The sequence below is a fragment of the Pleurodeles waltl genome, chromosome 4_1 (assembly GCF_031143425.1).
Source record: "Pleurodeles waltl isolate 20211129_DDA chromosome 4_1, aPleWal1.hap1.20221129, whole genome shotgun sequence".
NCBI classification, from domain to species: domain Eukaryota; kingdom Metazoa; phylum Chordata; class Amphibia; order Caudata; family Salamandridae; genus Pleurodeles; species Pleurodeles waltl.
In genome coordinates this window covers 857,676,566-857,694,335 of record NC_090442.1, presented here as the reverse complement: position 1 = coordinate 857,694,335, position 17,770 = coordinate 857,676,566, and the positions used below count along the sequence as shown (strand labels likewise).

Genomic DNA, 17,770 nt, shown 5'->3' with positions numbered 1-17,770 from the left:
CAAGTCGCATCGGCAGAGGGATGGGGTGAAGTCGAAGAACGCTTAGCTTTCTTCAACTTCTTCTTGTGACCCAAATGCCCTGAAGATTTGGAATGGAACGAGGAGGGGTGATGACCCCATAAGAGGTCTCGAGACGTTCCTCTTGAGCAAGACACTGAGAGATACAGAGTCGAGAGCCAGGCCACCATGAGTTCAGGGACCACTCCCTCAAAGCCATCGGGTTCATGGACCAACACTTGGATCGCAACTTCGGGTCATGGTTGCGCTCCAGACACCACAAACACACCAGGTGCAAGTCTGTCACTAACATCATGTGGTGACAGGCATCGCACGGTTTAAAACCAGTCTTCAGAGACATCCCTCGATACAACAAAGTAGTACAAAAAAAAATGATAAAAAGGTTGAATTTTGTCAAAAAGTTACCAGAGTAACTCTCCACGGATCTGCACGTGGCGTGGAAAGAAAAGAACTAACGTCAGTGCCTCGGGGTGGTACCTATATACCACCATGACATCATCATGACACCTGTGCGCAGTCGACCTATGCCACCTGATGACGCGCAAGGGTGCTGCTCGAAGAAAAATCTTCAGATCCAGTCTGATGCCTGGGGGAAATTCTAAGTTAGGGAATCTGCAACTAGAAGTCTCGATCAGATGTAAATGACTAGCTCCCTTAAAGAGGTCACCCCACTCATTGCTCCTTAGTCCTGGTAATGTAGAATCCAAGGTCACACCGAGGATTCAACCAATGAAGCATTTTCTCCTCCTTGGAGAGATGTGGCAGACAGTAAAATAAGGGGACCAAGATTGACTAATAAACATGAAATGGACATCCCCTTTAGCAGAAAGGATGACAGACTGTGGAGCACCAACTTATCGAGGAAAGAGGTAGCATACAGTGGCTGAACAGACCATCTATAGATAATAAATTTATATCCCTGCATAGAAACCACAGTAGTACAGAACTATTCCTAACATGTTAGATCGTACTTAGCAAACTGGGGAAAGAAAAATGTCTTATAGCGGTGTTGCACTGCAATCACCACCCACTAAAAGAGAGATTATACCTATGTTAACAAACAATGCCGATTACAGATTAAAAAATAAGTAACCTTTAGAAGAAGTAAAAACAAATGAAAGTGAACACTTCACTGGAGCAAAAATAGAAAGGGCACAATAATCATGAAAAATAACAAGCCACCCATTGTTCTCAGCGCTGGAGCTCAATCTCAGAACAACTCCAATTAACCATGCTATTTTCTGTTTTTTGCACGGACACTATCACTATACCAGTGGGGTAATGTGTTGGGACAGGCAGGGGTAACTCTGGGTAATAGGAAATTACTGGATCACTATGGATTAGGCAAGTTTTGATGAGCCTTTAGAGAGAATATCTTTTGTTGGTATTGAGATTTTGGCAGGTATACTATGAAGTACAGGAAAATATTATGAAGACTGTGACATGTATAGACAGGAAATCACGTTCAAGTGACTTCCTTTTGTAATAAGATGAAAGTTATGATTAGTTGTTTATCTTTGCTATAAATTATTATCAGATAAATATCCAGTTTGTTGTAGTGGATAGGAAAAACAATGGAACGTAAAGCTGCAGAATTTGGGTAAAGGGTGAGTTATGAACTAAAATTAAGATTGCCAGATACAAGCCACAGAATGTTATTTTTAGGGACTACAATTTAACATATGTACGTCATATACTATTTTTGCAACTCTCTTCCCCACACATTAGAAAACCAGTAGAAAATCTTGTAAGAGTATGGATGCTGATGCTTTTGATGCTGACTTGAATGAGAGTGTGCTGGGATCCTGCAAACCCGGCCTAAACCCCAGTGTTATTTCCCGAAACTGTACCATTGTTTCCACAACTGGCACGCTCCTGGTACACAGTTAAGTCCCTTGTAAAAGGTACCCCTGGTACCAAGGTCCCTATGGCCAGGGAAGTTACGCAAGTGCTGCAGCATGTATTATGCCACTCTGGGGGACCCCTCACCAGGCACATGCACACCGCTATAGCAGTTTGTGTGTGCTGGTGGGGAGAAAAAGAAAGGGTTGACATGGCATCACTCTCACGGTGCCATGGTCTCAAACCACTGTGTGTGGCATAAAGTCACCCCATGGCAGGCCTTACAGCCATACGGCAGGGTGCACTATACCACAGGTGAGGGCACTGTTGCATCAGCAATATGCCCCAGCAGTGTCTAAATCCATTCTTGGACATTGTAAACGCAATGTGGCCATCCAGAGTATGTGGGCTGGGAGTTTGAGATTACGAACTCCACATCTCCATAATGGCTTCACTGAAGTCTGGGAAGTTTGGTATCAAACTTTTCAGCACAATAAGCCCACACTGATGCCAGTGTTGGATTTCTTAAAAAAGGCACCCAAAGGGTATCTTAGAGATGCCCCCTGTACTTTAGCCAAACTTCTAGTGCAGGACTGACCGGTCTGTGCCAGCCTGACACTTCCACACAAGTTTCTGACCACATGGGGTGAGAGCTTTTGTGCTCTCTCTGGCCATAAATAAAGCCTACACTGGGTGGAGGTGCTTCACACCTCCCCCTGCAGGAACTGTAACACCTGGCGGTAAGCCTCAAAAGCTCAGGGCTCTTGGTACAGTTCCCTAGGGCACTCCAGCAAGTGGAGATGCCAGCCCCCCCCCCCCCCAGAACAAAGCCCCACTTTTTTTGGCAAGTCCAGTAGAAAAGTTAGGAAAAACAAGGAGGAGTAGCCACTTCAGCTAGGACCAATCCTGAGGTGTCCGGAGCTGAAGGTTCCACCTCCTTCCAAAATCCTCCATCTTGGTTTGGAGGGCAGGGACCAATAGGGTTAGTGGACAACAGAAGGGTGTAGTCACCCTCAGGGATAGTAGCCATTGGCTCTGACCCCTGTAATGCACCTAAATTCACAATTTAAGGGCTCCCCTGAACCTAGCTCATCAGATTCCTGGTGACCTTAAGAAGATGACAAGAAAAAAAGAAGGACTGCTAAGCTGACCCCCAAGCAGAGAAGACTGAAGACACCAACTGATTTGGCCCCAGTCCTACAGGCCTGTCTCCAGCTTCTGAAGCACCCGCAGCCCACGGCCTTGGGGAATACGGCCACCAGTCCAGCAACATTCAGTAGGCGGCCCTCCTCCTTGTCCAGCCTGTGGTTTTCCAGAACCGACCCCAGGACCTAGCCTGTGGCATCTTTGTGACCCCCTGGGTGTCCCTACTGAAAAGCATTGGGAGCACAACGCTACATTTGCACCCCACACCTGGCCGCCCCTGTGCCGCTAGAGGTGTGTTTTTGTTGCCAACCTGTGCCTCCTCCCCGGTGCTATCCTAAACCCCCAACATCTGCCCTCTAAAGACACAGGTACTTACTTGCTAGCAGATCTGATTCTGAGTGCCCCCAGTCTCCCCAGGATCCCATTTTAAATCCGACAGCAACTTTGACCTCTGCACCCGGCTGGCCTTGTGTTGCACCCCAACCTGTGGACATCCTAACCCCCGAAGACTGGAACTGTAAGTCTGGTACTTACCTCAAAAATGTTACTAACTTTTCTTCCCCCAAGAACTGTCTTTGAAAATTGAAGTGATACCAGCTTTGGATATTAGAAGGTCATAATAGCTCCCACGCCTCTACCAAATGCTTTGAAGGCTGAACCTGGAGCTGCTGAGGAATTGGTGTGAATACCCTCAGCTTAGTTGTTAACTTGTTCCTTGTAAAGAATTATGAATTCAATTTGTCTATTGAAAGAGTTCATGTTTGTCTTCTGGAATAAGTACATTAAGACTCAAAAATGCATAAAGCAGGAGAATAACTAGCAGAGGTGTGTCTGAAGAGGCCAAGGCAAAATGTTTTCCAGTAAAGCCTATCAATTTCAACTCAGTTGCCTTAAGGCATGGAGAAGGTGATATGCTCTTCTAAAGCATTTGATCCTAGAACTACCAAACACTCAGAACTCAGGTGTTCCAGTAAAAACCTAATCACCTGCAGCAGGATTGTGTTTCCTACACTCTTTTTACACCATAGTGGGGAAATATCAAGATGCTTATTATGTCATAAAAAGGCAGGGTGACCTCAAACTTGATTTGTTTGGTGATGTTTATGTGGAGAGAAAAAAAGCTAGAACATTCAGTCAACAAGAAGACAAGTCAAGAGAAGGGGCAGGAGAGCTATTAACGAGGTATATGTCTATGTGTACCCTCTAGGTCTGGCATTATGGCAACAACTTCCAAAGCTCAGCATTCCTCACCTAAATCCAGTTGTTATGCAACATTAAGAGTATACTTACATTTCAAGAGATGTAAGATGTATATATTGAGTTTGTCAATAGGATGATAAGAAAACAAACAAATAACATTCAAATTGTTTATCATCAAATAAATCATCAAATAAACCACAAGGTAAATAATGCGCAACTACTTATGTAGCAATTTTTAAGGTCATAATTTTCCTGTTCAACCATACAATCACCACACAGGCAACAAAACAAAAGAGAATTGTATATATTGAGTTTGTCATTAGGATGATAAGAAAACACACAACTACCATCCAAATTGTTTATTATCAAATAAAACCAATTGTAAATAATTAGCAACTACTTATGTAGAGATTTTAACGGCTTCATTTTCCTGTTCAACCATATAATCATCATACAGGTGACAAAACAAATAAGAATCAAAAGGCTGGGCAAGTATGTGTGATGTTTGTCCTGACCAAACTAAATAACAAATTACTTATTATTCAGGTTAGAATACCTTCAACCGTGGTAAGTCTTTATTGGCCTGCTCCAACTGAAAATTTAGTTCAACAATTTCAGAAGACAGCCTCAGGTTCTCTCTTTGAAGTTCCTGCTCTCTGCCAGACTGATCATCAGATCCTATTCCAGAAGTCTACAAACCAAAGAACAAAGAAAATATTTTAACAGATGGGCACAACCATGCTATTAAATTAGTAATGATAATACAAGATGTCAGTGAGTATATGTAGACAGTGAGGATGGACAGGTAGCAAATGTGATACAGACTTTCAAAGGAGAATGTACGTAATGGATCGCCCCATTCTAGACTGCTGCAGAGAGATTACTCAATATGCCAAGACCAAGAGGAGTTTAAAATTATTTCAGTGAATTTAAATATATGAATCTCATAAAGTGAGAGTAGGTGTTATTGCCTTTTTTCCACAGCAAAAGGTGTGCCAATAATCAAACTGATTGAGTCCAACATCAAATTTACTTCTGGATATTTTTCGATTTGGACGCTTTACAGATAAAGCATTCCATCTGGCATCACAGCTATTAGAAACTACCTGTCAATTTAAAGTATATAAATGTTTGACAATGCTGGCTCTCATGGATACTCTTTTGCCTCTGAAGGGCCTTCTTATTTTTGAGGTAGCCCAGTAGATTTACTGAAACCAATGAAAAATGTTGCACTCTCTCAACAGGAGTCTTTCAGTGGCTGGAAAAATCTACGAACATCTAGTGCCAGTGCACAGAGCCAGCAGAACAGTTTAAGACATATGTGCAGTGCCTCTAGATATGTCAGCACCCTAAAGAATAAAAGGGACAGCAGCACCCACCCTCACTGTATCTAGATACTGCCAACCAAACAGATGAACTCGCAATATTATAAGGATTAATCTATTAAGTGCAAAGTATGCATGTCAATCAGAGGTACATAACTCTTTCTTTTAACACACAAGAGCCTACTACAGTCACCATCTTCAAAAGGCTTTTCTAGCAATCAGAAATTAGAGATTTTAATGTAAGCAACCAGGTGCAAACATATTGTTGAACATCAAGCCAATACCTTAGACTTCCTTTCTGGTGACATGCTTGGGAACAACCTGGCCTCCCTTGCATGCCCATGGCATATACCTACTAGCAATGAATCTGCTACGGGTAGGTCAGACAAATAGAATCACCCACAGTAAGCCTACATTCTCCTACACCCAATTTAGAAATTGCAGCCTTTGCCCTAAAGTTCTCAGTAGGGACCAGATGTACGAAGCTTTTTTCAGCTTTCAAATGGCCCATTTGCAGAATCAGGCCGTTTGCAACAGGAAAAAAGCAGTTTCCATGTACCAAACCCTATTATGCGATTTGGTAACTTATTACCAAATCGCAATATGGGTTAGCGATTCAGTATTAGGAAGGGGTGTGTTAAGGGTGACCCTTCCTAATAGAGACTCACAGTGGTATGTGTGCAACCACTGTTTGTGATAATATCATGGAAATCAAAAGTAAAAAAAAGCCCACCAGATCAAATAATAGTCCCACAAACAGCCAAAAAAGTCCACATACTGCCACTGCCACATTGTGGTATAACCCAAGCCAACTCTGCATCACAGTAGACAGTGGGACCACAATAAAGGTTGCTGCAATCCCAGACATAATGTTGCCCCATGTCCCTGAAGTACTTCCCCCTCAAAAGACAGCCAATCAGGCAATTTATCCACAAACTTAGCAACAGTGAACTACTCCGGAGTCCATAAAGTGTTGTATGACAAGTAGAGGAATCTAACTGTTACTTTATCTGTAACACCATTTGCATCATATTGGCTGTAAACAATGCTTCCTGAGATGTCAATGCGAGAAGCATTACAAGAACCAAGAACACCTGTTAAAAGTCAGAATATCAATAGCTAAAAAATCATCTATTGTATATCAGGAATTTTGTGTACTCAATATATTTTACAAACATATCATCCCATAAGGTGTAATTTTTTATATAACTAATTCCAATGGGACAATATATTTTTGTAGAAGGTTTTTAAGACAAAATGAAAACATACTTATCTTCTGTAACACTCACTCTGGTGGATACTCTACCTACAGATTATTCACCATTTGAATAAGTTCAAGGCGTCAAACTGGATCTGGACATTTCTGAGTGCCGGTAGGTTGCATTTTGCGCACAGCACCAATGTCTTTTCGCTCCGGAAGTGGCATGTGGAGCTGCATACAAGAGTCATTGATGTGTGCTGGTTGTAGGTGGCTGGCCTGGTTTGTAGTGTGTAGCAAAGGTACTTACACCTTATACCAGGTCCAGTTACCCTTATTTGTGAAATGTAGTCAGTGTCTAGAAGCCAGGCAGCCTAGGAGTAGTTATAGCTGAGCAGCCAAGGCTGATCTAGGAGACATGCAAAGCTCTTGCAATACCACTGTAGTCACACAGTACTCACATACATGAAAGAAAATACTCAGTGCTACAAAAATAAAAGTACTTTATTTTTAGTGACACAATGCCCAAAATACTTTAGAGACTATATTCCCTTAGTAGGTGGGTAATATACATAGTATATACACTAGATGCAGAAATAGCTGTAAATACAGTTAGAAAACAGTGCAAATAGTGAAAATCACAATAGGTTTCAATGGGCCTAGGAGGACAAGGTGTGTAGAGAGGCCCTGGGAGTGTAAGAAAACACCAAAGGTAAGTAACAGAACCCACCAAGAGCCCAGGAAAACAGGAGTAAATCACATTAAGTTTCCTGAAACACACCAGAAGTCATGAAATAAGATTATGCAAGAACCAGAAGAGACTGCAAGAAACCAATGATGGATTCACGGACCTGAAGACCTGTGGAAGAAGGGGACCAAGTCCCAGAAGCACTGGAAAGTCCAGGGAGAACAGGAGCCCCAGCTAACCCAGATGAAGGTGCACAAAAAAAAGAACCACTGGTGGGAAGACAAAGTCAGTTATGCACCCAAGAAGACAGATGCGGGTTCCTGGTTGGTGCAGAAGATGTCCTACGCCTGATGTATGACTGCTGTCTGGTTTGCGTTGCTGGATTCTACCAACAAACCTTGGCTCACGCAAAGCTCGTGGTTAGGGGAAAATGGCACTGCCCATGACCAGGAAGGACCTGGTTGCAGCTCCTCTTTCTTGCGTGAACCAAGGCTTGTTGGCAGAATCCATTGACGCAAACAGCCTGAATCCAACGACTCAACGTGGGACATCTCTTGCACCAAGCAGGAACCCGCAGCTATCTTTGGTGCAGTTCTGTACTTTTCTTCCAACTGGAGAATCCACTTTTGCACCTTCTTCCTTGTTGGCAGGGGCTCCTGTTCTTCATGGACTCTTTATCGACTTCTGGACTTGGTCTCCTCTCTTCAAAGGTCTTCAGGTCCAGGAAACCATCGCTGGTTTCTTGCAGTCTTGATTGGTTCTTGCCTAATGCTTCACCACAAATTCTAGTGTGTTCTGAGGAAACTTGCTGTACTTTACTCCTGTTTTCCAGGGCTCTGGGGTGGGATACTGTAAGGAAATGTCTCCTTGGCATGGTTATCCCCTGACTTTTTGCCTTTTGCTGATGCCAGTTATGAGTGAAAGTGTGCTGGGACCCTGCTAACCAGGCCCCAGCACCAGTGTTCTTTCCCTAAACTGTACCTTTGTTCCCACAATTGGCACAGCCCTGGCACCCAGATAAGTCCCTTGTAAATGGTACCCTTGGTACCAAGGGCCCTGATGCCAGGGAAGGTCTCTAAGGACTGCAGCATGCCTTATGTCACCCTGGAAACCCCTCACTCAGCACATGCACACTGCCTCAGAGCTTGTGTGTGCTGGTGGAGAGAAAATGACTAAGTCAACATGGCACTCCCCTCAGATTGCCATGCCAACCTCACACTGCCTGTGGCATAGGTAAGTCACCCCTCTCGAAGGCCTTGCAGCCCTAATGCAGGGTGCACTACACCACAGGTGAGGGCATATCTGCATGTGCACTATGCCCCTACAGTGTCTAAGCAAAACCTTAGACATTGTAAGTGCAGGGTAGCCATAAAGAGTATGTGGTCTGGGAGTTTGTCAAACACAAACTCCACAGTTCCAAAATGGCAACACTGAAATCTGGGAAGTTTGATATCAAACGTCTCAGCACAATAAATGCACACTGATGCCAATGTGGAATTTATTGTAAAATACACCCAGAGGGCATCTTAGAGATGTCCCCTGAATACCAGTCTGACTCCTAGTGCTAGGCTGACCAGTTTCTGCCAGCCTGCTACAACCAGACGAGTTGCTGGCCACATGGGGAGAGTGCCTTTATCACTCTGTGGCCAGGAACAAAGCCTGTACTGGGTGGAGGTGCTTCTCACCTCCCCCTGCAGGAACTGTAACACCTGGCGGTGAGCCTCAAACGCTCATGCCTTTTGCTACAGCACCCCAGGGCATTCCAGCTAGTGGAGATGCCCGCCCCTCCGGCCACTGCCCCCACTTTTGGTTGCCAGGCTGGAGGAGATAATGAGAAAAACAAGGAGGAGTCACCCACCAGTCAGGACAGCCCCTAAGGTGTCCTGAGCTGAGGTGACCCCTGCCTTTAGAAATCCTCCATCTTGAGATTGGAGGTTTCCCCCAATAGGATTAGGGATGTGCCCCCCTCCTCTCAGGGAAGAGGCACAAAGGGGGTGTTACCCACCCTCCAGGACAGTAGCCATTGGCTACTGCCCTCCTGACCTAAACACACCCCTAAATTTAGAATTTCGGGGCACCCAGAACCCAAGAAATCAGATTCCTGTAACCTACAACAAGAAGGACTTCTGACCTGAAAGCCCTGCAGAGATGACGGAGATGACAAGTGACTTGGCTCCAGCCCTACCGGCCTGTCTCCAGACTCAAAGAACCTGCACAGCGACACATCCGACAGGGACCAGCGACCTCTGAAGCCTCGGAGGACTGCCCTGGACCCGAAGCACCAAGAAAATCCTGAAAACAGCGTCTCTGTTCAAAAACAGCAACAACTTTGCAACTTTCTTGCAACTTTTAAAGACCTAACTCTTCCCGCCGGAAGGATGAGACTTCACCCTCTGCACCTGATGCCCCCAGCTCGAGCTCCCAAGAACCCACACTACAGGGAGGACTCCCAGGCGACTGCGACCTCGTGAGTAACCCGAGACGACCCCTCCTGGACCCCCACAGCTCCGCATGCGGAGAGAATCCAGAGGCTCCCCCTGACCGCGACTGCCTGTAACAAGGAACCAGATGCCTGGACCAAGCACTGCACCCACAGCCCCCAGGACCAAAAGGAACCATACCCCAGTGCAGGAGTGACCCTCAGGCGACCCTCTGCCTAGCCCAGTCAGTGGCTGGCCCGAGAAGCCCCCCTGTGTCCTGCCTGCACCGCTAGAGTGACCCCTGGGTCCCTCCATTGATTCCTATTCAAAACCCGACACCTGCTTTGCACACTGCACCCGGCTGCCCCTGTCCCGCTGAGGTTGTGTTTTGTGTGCCTACTTGTGTTCCTCCCAGTGCTCTACAAAACCCCCCTGGTCTGCCCTCCGAAGACGCAGGTACTTACCTGTTGGCAGACTGGAACCGGAGCACCCCTGTTCTCCATAGGCGCCTATGTGTTTTGGGCCCTCCTTTGACCTCTGCACCTGACCGGCCCTGTGTTGCTGGTGCGGTGACTGAGATTGCCTTGAACCCCCAACAGTGGGCTGCCTATGCCCAGGAACTTAAACTTGTAAGTACCTTACTTACCTGAAAAACTAACCAATACTTGCGTCCCCCAGGAACTGTTGATTTTGTTTGTAATTTTAAAATAGCTTATTGCCATTTTAACTAAAACTATGTATGTTACTGCTCTAATTCAAAGTGCTTACTTACCTGTGTGGAGTACCTTGCATTTTATGTATTTACTTCAAATCTTGAATCTTGTGGTTTTAAAATAAATTAAGAAAATGTATTTTTCTATATAAAAACTATTGGCCTGGAGTTAAGTCTTTGAGTGTGTGTTCCTCATTTATTGCCTGTGTGTGTACAACAAATGCTTAACACTACCCTCTGATAAGCCTATTGTTCGACCACACTACCACAAAATAGAGCATTATAATTATCTAATTTTGCCACTATCTTACCTCTAAGGGGAACCCTTGGACTCTGTTCACACTATCGCTCACTTTGAGATAGTATATACAGAGCCAACTTCCTACAGATACTTTATGTAATTTGGTGTTTTCTTACACTCCCAGCGCCCCTCTACACACTACACTTGCCTAGGGGGAATCCAACTTTCGCATTCCACTATTTTAGTATATGATTTGTGTTGCCCGTAGGGCCACTGCAATCTATTGTGTTTTTCACTGTTTGCACTATTCTATGACTGTTTACCTGATTTTGGTCTCTGGTGTATATATTGTGTATAATACTTACCTCCAGAAAGAGTATTGTCTCTAAGATATATTTTGGCCTTGTGTCACTAAAATAAAGTACACTTATTTTTGGTAACAGTGAGTGTTTTATTTTATTGTGTGTAAGTACTGTGTGACTATAGTGGTACTGCAAGAGTTTTGCATGTCTCCTAGTTCAGCCTTGGCCTGCCTACATTTCACTACTGAGGGATAACTGGACCTGGTATAAGGCGTAAGTACCTTAGGTACCCAATACAAACCAGTTGCAGGAGGCTGGCCTGGTTTGTAGTGGGTACCTTGGGTACTTACACCAGGTCCAGTTACCCCTTATCAGTGAAATGTAGTAATGTTCTAGCTGCTTAGGCTGATAGAGGTAGCTATAGCAGAGCAGCGTAGGCTGAACTAGGAGACATGCAAAGCTCCTGCAATAATACTTATAGTTACACAGTACTTATACACAAGTAAAGACAATACACAGTGTTACCAAAAATAAAGGTAGTTTATTTGGGTGACAAGGCCAAAAATATCTTAGAGGCAATAATCCTTCTGGTGTTAAGTATTATACACAATATATACACTAGACACCAAAATAAGATAAGTAATTAGACATAGGACAGTGCAAACAATAGGAAATGTTATAGAATGCAATGGGAGAAAACAGGTCTAGGGACAAGACAAACCATATACTAAGAAAGTGGAATGCGAATCACAAATTCCCCCCTAGATAAGTGTAGTGTGTATAGAATTGCTGGGAGAGTAAGAATACAGTAAAGGTAAGTAAATTACCCCACCCCAGAGCCCAGAAAAGCAGTTTCCTTAGGACACACTACAAGTCGTGATTAGAGTTATTGCAAAAACCAAGCAAGACTGCAAACAACAAATGGTGGATTCCTGGACCTGAAGACCTGCAAAGGAAGGAGACCAAGTCCAGAAGTCGAAAGTAGTTCCAGGAAGGACAGGAACCCCAGCCAACCCAGAAAAGGGTGCAAAAGGCGAGTCCCCGGTTGGACGAAGACTGCAGAAATGCACCCAAGGAAGATGTCAACGGGTTTGTGCATGATGCACTGGATGTCCCATGAAGAGAAGTTGGATGCAGGAGAGTTTTGGCATTGGATTCCTCCAACAAGCCTTGGTTCCGGCAAAGTCACGTTTTGCGTCAAAGTGGCACTATCTGGACCCAGGAGGGACCTGGGGGCCTCAACTCTGTGTGAGGAGGAAGAGGGGGGCTCTCAGCACTTTAGAGAGCCCTCGGAACACCAGATAGAACCCAGGGGAGTCCCAGGACACGGGGACAAAGGAGGTGCAAAATGCGGTTGGTGCAGCATTACAAAGGATGGTCCCATGCCCCCGGAGGTCAACTCAGTGAGTTGAGCGTCGCAGGATAGAGTGCTGGGGACCTGAGCCAGGCTGTGCACGAAGGAATTTAGCAAATAATGCACAGAGGCCTCAGGAGGTGAAGAAGACGCAGTGCGCAGGGGTACTGTCATTTTCGGGGAAGGCAGGGTCTTAACTCCTCCAAATTGGGACAGCAGGACCTCAGGACAGTCTGTGTCGATGGGGTCCACCCTCTGTGTTCCATGGAGCACGCTCGTCACCAGGAGAGGAGTCCAAGAGAACCAGTTGTCGACTCAGAAGGTGCCTGCTTGAGCAGTGGAGTGACTCTGTCACTCCACAGATTTCTTCGGTCCTTGTGATGCAGGGTGAAGACAGGGAGTCCACAGAGCGTGCAAACCGTGGAAACTGTTGCAGCTGCTGGCTGGAGCTGAAGTTGCAGAGGCAAACCAGTCCTTCTGTATACTTTGTTGCTGTTACAGCGGTTCCTGAATCAGTCTGCGGTCGATCCGAGGATGAAGTGGTAGTTGCAGAGGATTCCTGCTGGAAACTTGCAAGTAGAATCTGAAGAGAAACCCACAAGAGAGACACTAAACAGCCTTGAGAGGGGGATTGGCTACCTTATCAGGTATGGGCCTATCAGGAGGGGTCTTTGACGTCACCTGCTGGCACTGGCCACTCAGAGGCCTCTGGAGTGTCCCGATACCTTGGAAAACAAGATGGCTGAAGTCCGGGAAACACTGGAGGAGCTTCGGGCACCACCCCTGGGGTGGTGATGGACAGGCGAGTAGTCACTCCCCTTTCCTTTATCCAGTTTCGGTCCCTGAACCGGTGTAGACTGGCTTATGCAAGGAGGGCACCATCTGTGCCCTTCAAAGCATTTCCAGAGGCTGGGGGAGGCTACACCTCCCCAGCTTATAACACCTATTTCCAAAGGGAGAGGGTGTAACACCCTCCTCCCAAAGGAAATGCTTTTTCCTGTCTTCCTTGGACTGAGTTGCTCAGACCCCAGGAGGGCAGAACCCGGTCTGTGAGGTGGCAGCAGCTGTAGCTGCATTGCAAGCCTCAGAGAGCTGGTTTGGCAGTACTGGGGGTCCATGGTGGAGCCCCCAGGATGCATTGAATTGGCTCCCCAATACCAAATTTGGAATGGGGGACAATTCCATGATCTTAGACACTTTACATGACTATATTTGGAGTTACCATTGTGAAGCTAGATATAGGTATTGACCTATATGTAGTGCACAGGTGTAATGGCGTCCCCGCACTCACAAAGTCCGGGAATTGGCCCTGAACTATGTGGAGGGACCTTTGCTAGTGCAAAGGTGCCCTGACACTTAGTAACTTTGCACCTAAACTTCAGCAAATGAAGGTTAGACATATAGGTGACTTATAAGTTACTTAAGCGCATTGAAAATGGCTGTGAAATAATATGTGCACTATTTCACGCAGGCTGCAGTGGCAGTCCTGTGAAAGGGTTTGTCTGAGCTCCTTATGGGTGGCAAAAGAAATGCTGCAGCCCATAAGGTTCTCCTGGAACCCCAATGCATCCGGGTACCTAGGTACCATATACTAGGGACTTATAAGAGGGGTCCAATGTGCCAATTGAAATTGGTAAATAAAGTCACTAGCCTATAGGGACAAATTTAAAATCAGCGAGAGCATAAGCACTGAGGCTCTGGTTAGGAGAGCCTCAGTGACACAGTTAAGCACTACTGACAACACACACATTAGGCCACAAACTATGAGCACTGGGGTCCTGGCTAGCAGGATCCCAGTGAGACAGGCAAAATACACTGACATATAGGGTTTACACTATGAGCACTGTGGTCCTGGTTAGCAGGATCCCAGTGACACAGTAAAAACACACTGACACACACTCACAAACAGCCTCCTACACAGTGACACAGTAAAACAAACTGACAAAGAGGCAAAAATGGGGGTAAGCATGCTAGAAGGAGGCTACTTTTTCACACTGGTGTCAGTTTCTTCCTGGGTTGTCCGCACCCTCAGTGACCAGATCTCTAGACCCAAGACCTTTTTAAAAGGAAAAAAGTCAAGTTTACAGAAATGAGAGGCAGAAAGGGTGTGCGAGGAATGTGCAGTTAGCTATAGTATTCACTAGAAATAGTATTACTGAAGTTAAGTAACTTGTTCTTCTAATTGCAGATGACTCACCTTGTGAATTGATACCAAAGCAGTAGCTCCCAGAATGGAAAGTCTGTGGAATGGCTCAGACTAAAACTTCCTGCAAGACTGAGCAGGTTAGGTGCTCATCTTGATGGGCCTGACTTCTAAGGCACCAGCGCTTCATGAACTTGTGCATGGATTGCCACATAGCTGCCCGATAGATATTCTGAGCAGGCACTCTGTACCAATCAATACACTGGTAGCAGCTTTGGCTCTGGTGGAGCGATCCCTGGAGGACTTCTGGAGGCTGCTCCTTAGCCAGGGCATAGCAGATCTTAATAGAGGGCACTATTCGTTGAATGGTGGTCTGTTTCTGCACTGCCTCGTCTTTCTTCATCCTAGAGAACCTCACAAAGAGCTGGTTATCTACTGCATGCTCTTCTGAGTGTTCTCTTGGGGTCCAAACGATCAAGCCTTTCTTCCTCCTTTGAGGGCTAAGGCAAAGCTAAGAAAGTCAGAAGCATGATGGGCTGTCCAACATGAAAAGGCACCACCACCTTTGGTAGGCATACTGCACAAATCCGAAACACCTGTATGGAAAAAAGGTGATATAAGGAGGCTTGACTGAAAGGGCCTAAAGTTTTCTTACCCAATGCGCAGATGTAATCACCACCAGGAGGACCGTTTTTAGTGTAAGTAGGCGCAATAAACAACTGTGCATTTTTTCAAAAAGGAGTGCACATTAGAAAGGAAATGACTAAATTTAAATCCCACTGTGAGGGTATTGGCAGAAACATGTGCAAACCTCTTTGAAAACGCATCACAACCAGTGGCGGCCCGTCCTTTAGGGCGGAGGGGCCACACCCCCCCACCTTTTGCCCCTCATGAAGAGTGTTTGTCAGGCTGAACAAAGGCCATCCTGACAGACACTCTTCATTTTCAGCTCAGACAACCAGGAGTGAGCCATGCGCTATTTGTGCAGACTCCTGGCTGCCTGAGCTGAACTTTGCTGGGCTGAGGAGGTCACAGCTACTATGGGTGTGACCTCCTCGGCTCAGCAAAGCTGTCTCGAGGCCCTCCCCTGGGTGACGAGGAAAGCGTCACCTGTGGACACTTGGTCACAGAGTGGGGTGGGGTCAGCAGTCTCACTGACCACATCCCACTCTGTGACGAGGCTGAGACCGCTGCCTTCCCTCATTGGCTGAGGGAAGGCAGCAGTCCCAACCCTCCTGGGACCTGGGGGCTGAAGGTAAGTGTGTGTGTGTGTATGTGTGTGATGTTTGAAATTGAATGTTTGGTGCGCGCGTGCATGTTTGAGTGTTATGAGTGTTGTTAATGGATGTGCGTATGTGCATGCGTGTGTGAAAGAATGTGTGTGTGATCTTTTAAAATGAATGTTTGGTGCATGCGTGCATGTTTGAATGGTATGAGTGTTGTTAATGGATGTGCGTGCGTGCGTGTCTGTGTGTGAAAGAATGAGTGGGTGGGTGGGTGTGTGTGTGTGTTTGCTTTCCGCCCGCCCCCTCCCTCCTAAAGCTGCCAGCTGCCACTGATCACAACCAATGATTTGAAAAAGGTTGATTGGTCCTCAAAAGTAAAAAGTCTGAAAGGTCCCAAAGGTAACCTTTAACTGAGTCTAAAGCAAGACCTTGTTGGGCCAAAATAAAGCAATCAAAACATTTGACAGTTTAGCCTGTAACACGTCTAACTGCCGGGTACCGCACTATGCCACAAACTTGTTTCAGCACCCTGCATATACAGATTTTGTGGAAGGAAGACAGGCAGCCAGGATATCATCAAAGAGGGCAGGAGAAAGATCAAAAGAACTCAACTGCTGTCATTCAATTTCTATGCATCGAGGTGTAGATTTCACAGGCTAGAGTGGAAGACCCTACCCTACCCTGTCGCTGTGACGGGAGATCCTTCTGCGGAAGCCTGAACAGAGGGCAGATGCTTAGGCCCAGAAGTTCCAGTTATCCCACTCTCCTAACCCAATCTGGTGCCACTCGGTTGACTTTGGCCTGCTTGTTCCTGTTCTTCTTCATAGTTCTGGGCATGAAAGTTAGTAGCAGGAAGGCATACAATGCCCCACTCTATGAGGAATAAGCCTCCCAGGGAGCTTTTTGGGGAACTCCAGTGTGCAAAAGTGCTGACAGTACACATTCTCTGCAGTGGCAAACAGTTCTAGCCTGGATACTCCCCAATATTAGAAGATGTCCTGTGCCAACTTTGGATACAATTGCCATTCATGATCCGCTAGGTGTCTCTAAGTTTGTCCGTTTTGATGTTTAAAGATCCTGTCAGGTGGTGCACCACTAGAAAAATCGCCGGATGATTCAGGCAGCTCTACAAGCGTAAAGCCTCCAGGCACAGGACCCCACCCCGCTCTGGTTGTTGCAGTCCCACATGGCAGTAGTGTTGACTGTGAGAACCTGCACCAGCCTTCATTTGATGGTTGACAGGACGGTCTTTAATGCCAAGTGTAGGAAAGTACCCTCTTTTTGGCATATTACCCCCAATTTCTGCCTGATGTCATTGTGTTTGACTGTGTCATTGGAGTCCTGCTAACCAGGACCCCAGTGCATATGCTCTCTCTCCTCTAAACTTTGTCACTACATATTGGTAATCCAGTATTTCATCTTAAATTGGCATTCTGGTGTTCCATTATAAGTCCCTAGTATAAGGTACTTAGGTACCCAGGGCATTGGGGTTCCAGGGAATCCCTATGGGCTACAGCATTACTTTTGCCACCCATAGGAAGCCCATGCATAGGCTTCTGCAGGACTGCCATTGCAGCCTGTGTGAAATGGTGCATGTACCATTTCACAGCCATTTACACTGCACCAGGTCACTTATAAGTCACCTATATGTCAGGCCTTCCAACACTGAAGGCTGGGTGCAAAGTACCTGTGTGTGAGGGCACCCCTGCACTAGCAGCGGTGCTCCCGCGTCATCCAGGACCATTTTCCCGGGCTTCGCGAGTGAGGGGACGCCATTTTACGCGTGCACTGGACATAGGTCAATACTTATGTCCAGCCTCACAATGGTAACTCCGAATATAGCCATGTAAGGTGTCTAACAACTGGGAATTGTACTCCAATACTGATTCTAGTATTGGTTTTACAATTCCATGCACTCTAGGGGCTCCACAGTGGACCCCTAGTACTGCCATACC

General features: G+C 46.1%; 1 protein-coding gene across 2 annotated transcripts in view; it reads right to left on the bottom strand.

The window, feature by feature from the left end:
* The window catches only part of CEP290 (centrosomal protein 290), a 1,276,764-nt gene that overhangs the window by 252,960 nt on the left and 1,006,034 nt on the right, over nucleotides 1-17,770 (bottom strand). For both annotated transcript variants that reach the window (XM_069229617.1, XM_069229618.1), the window contains one exon: nucleotides 4,763-4,897. In XM_069229617.1, coding sequence (XP_069085718.1) covers nucleotides 4,763-4,897 — 135 coding nt within the window. The remainder of the gene's footprint in view (nucleotides 1-4,762; nucleotides 4,898-17,770) is intronic.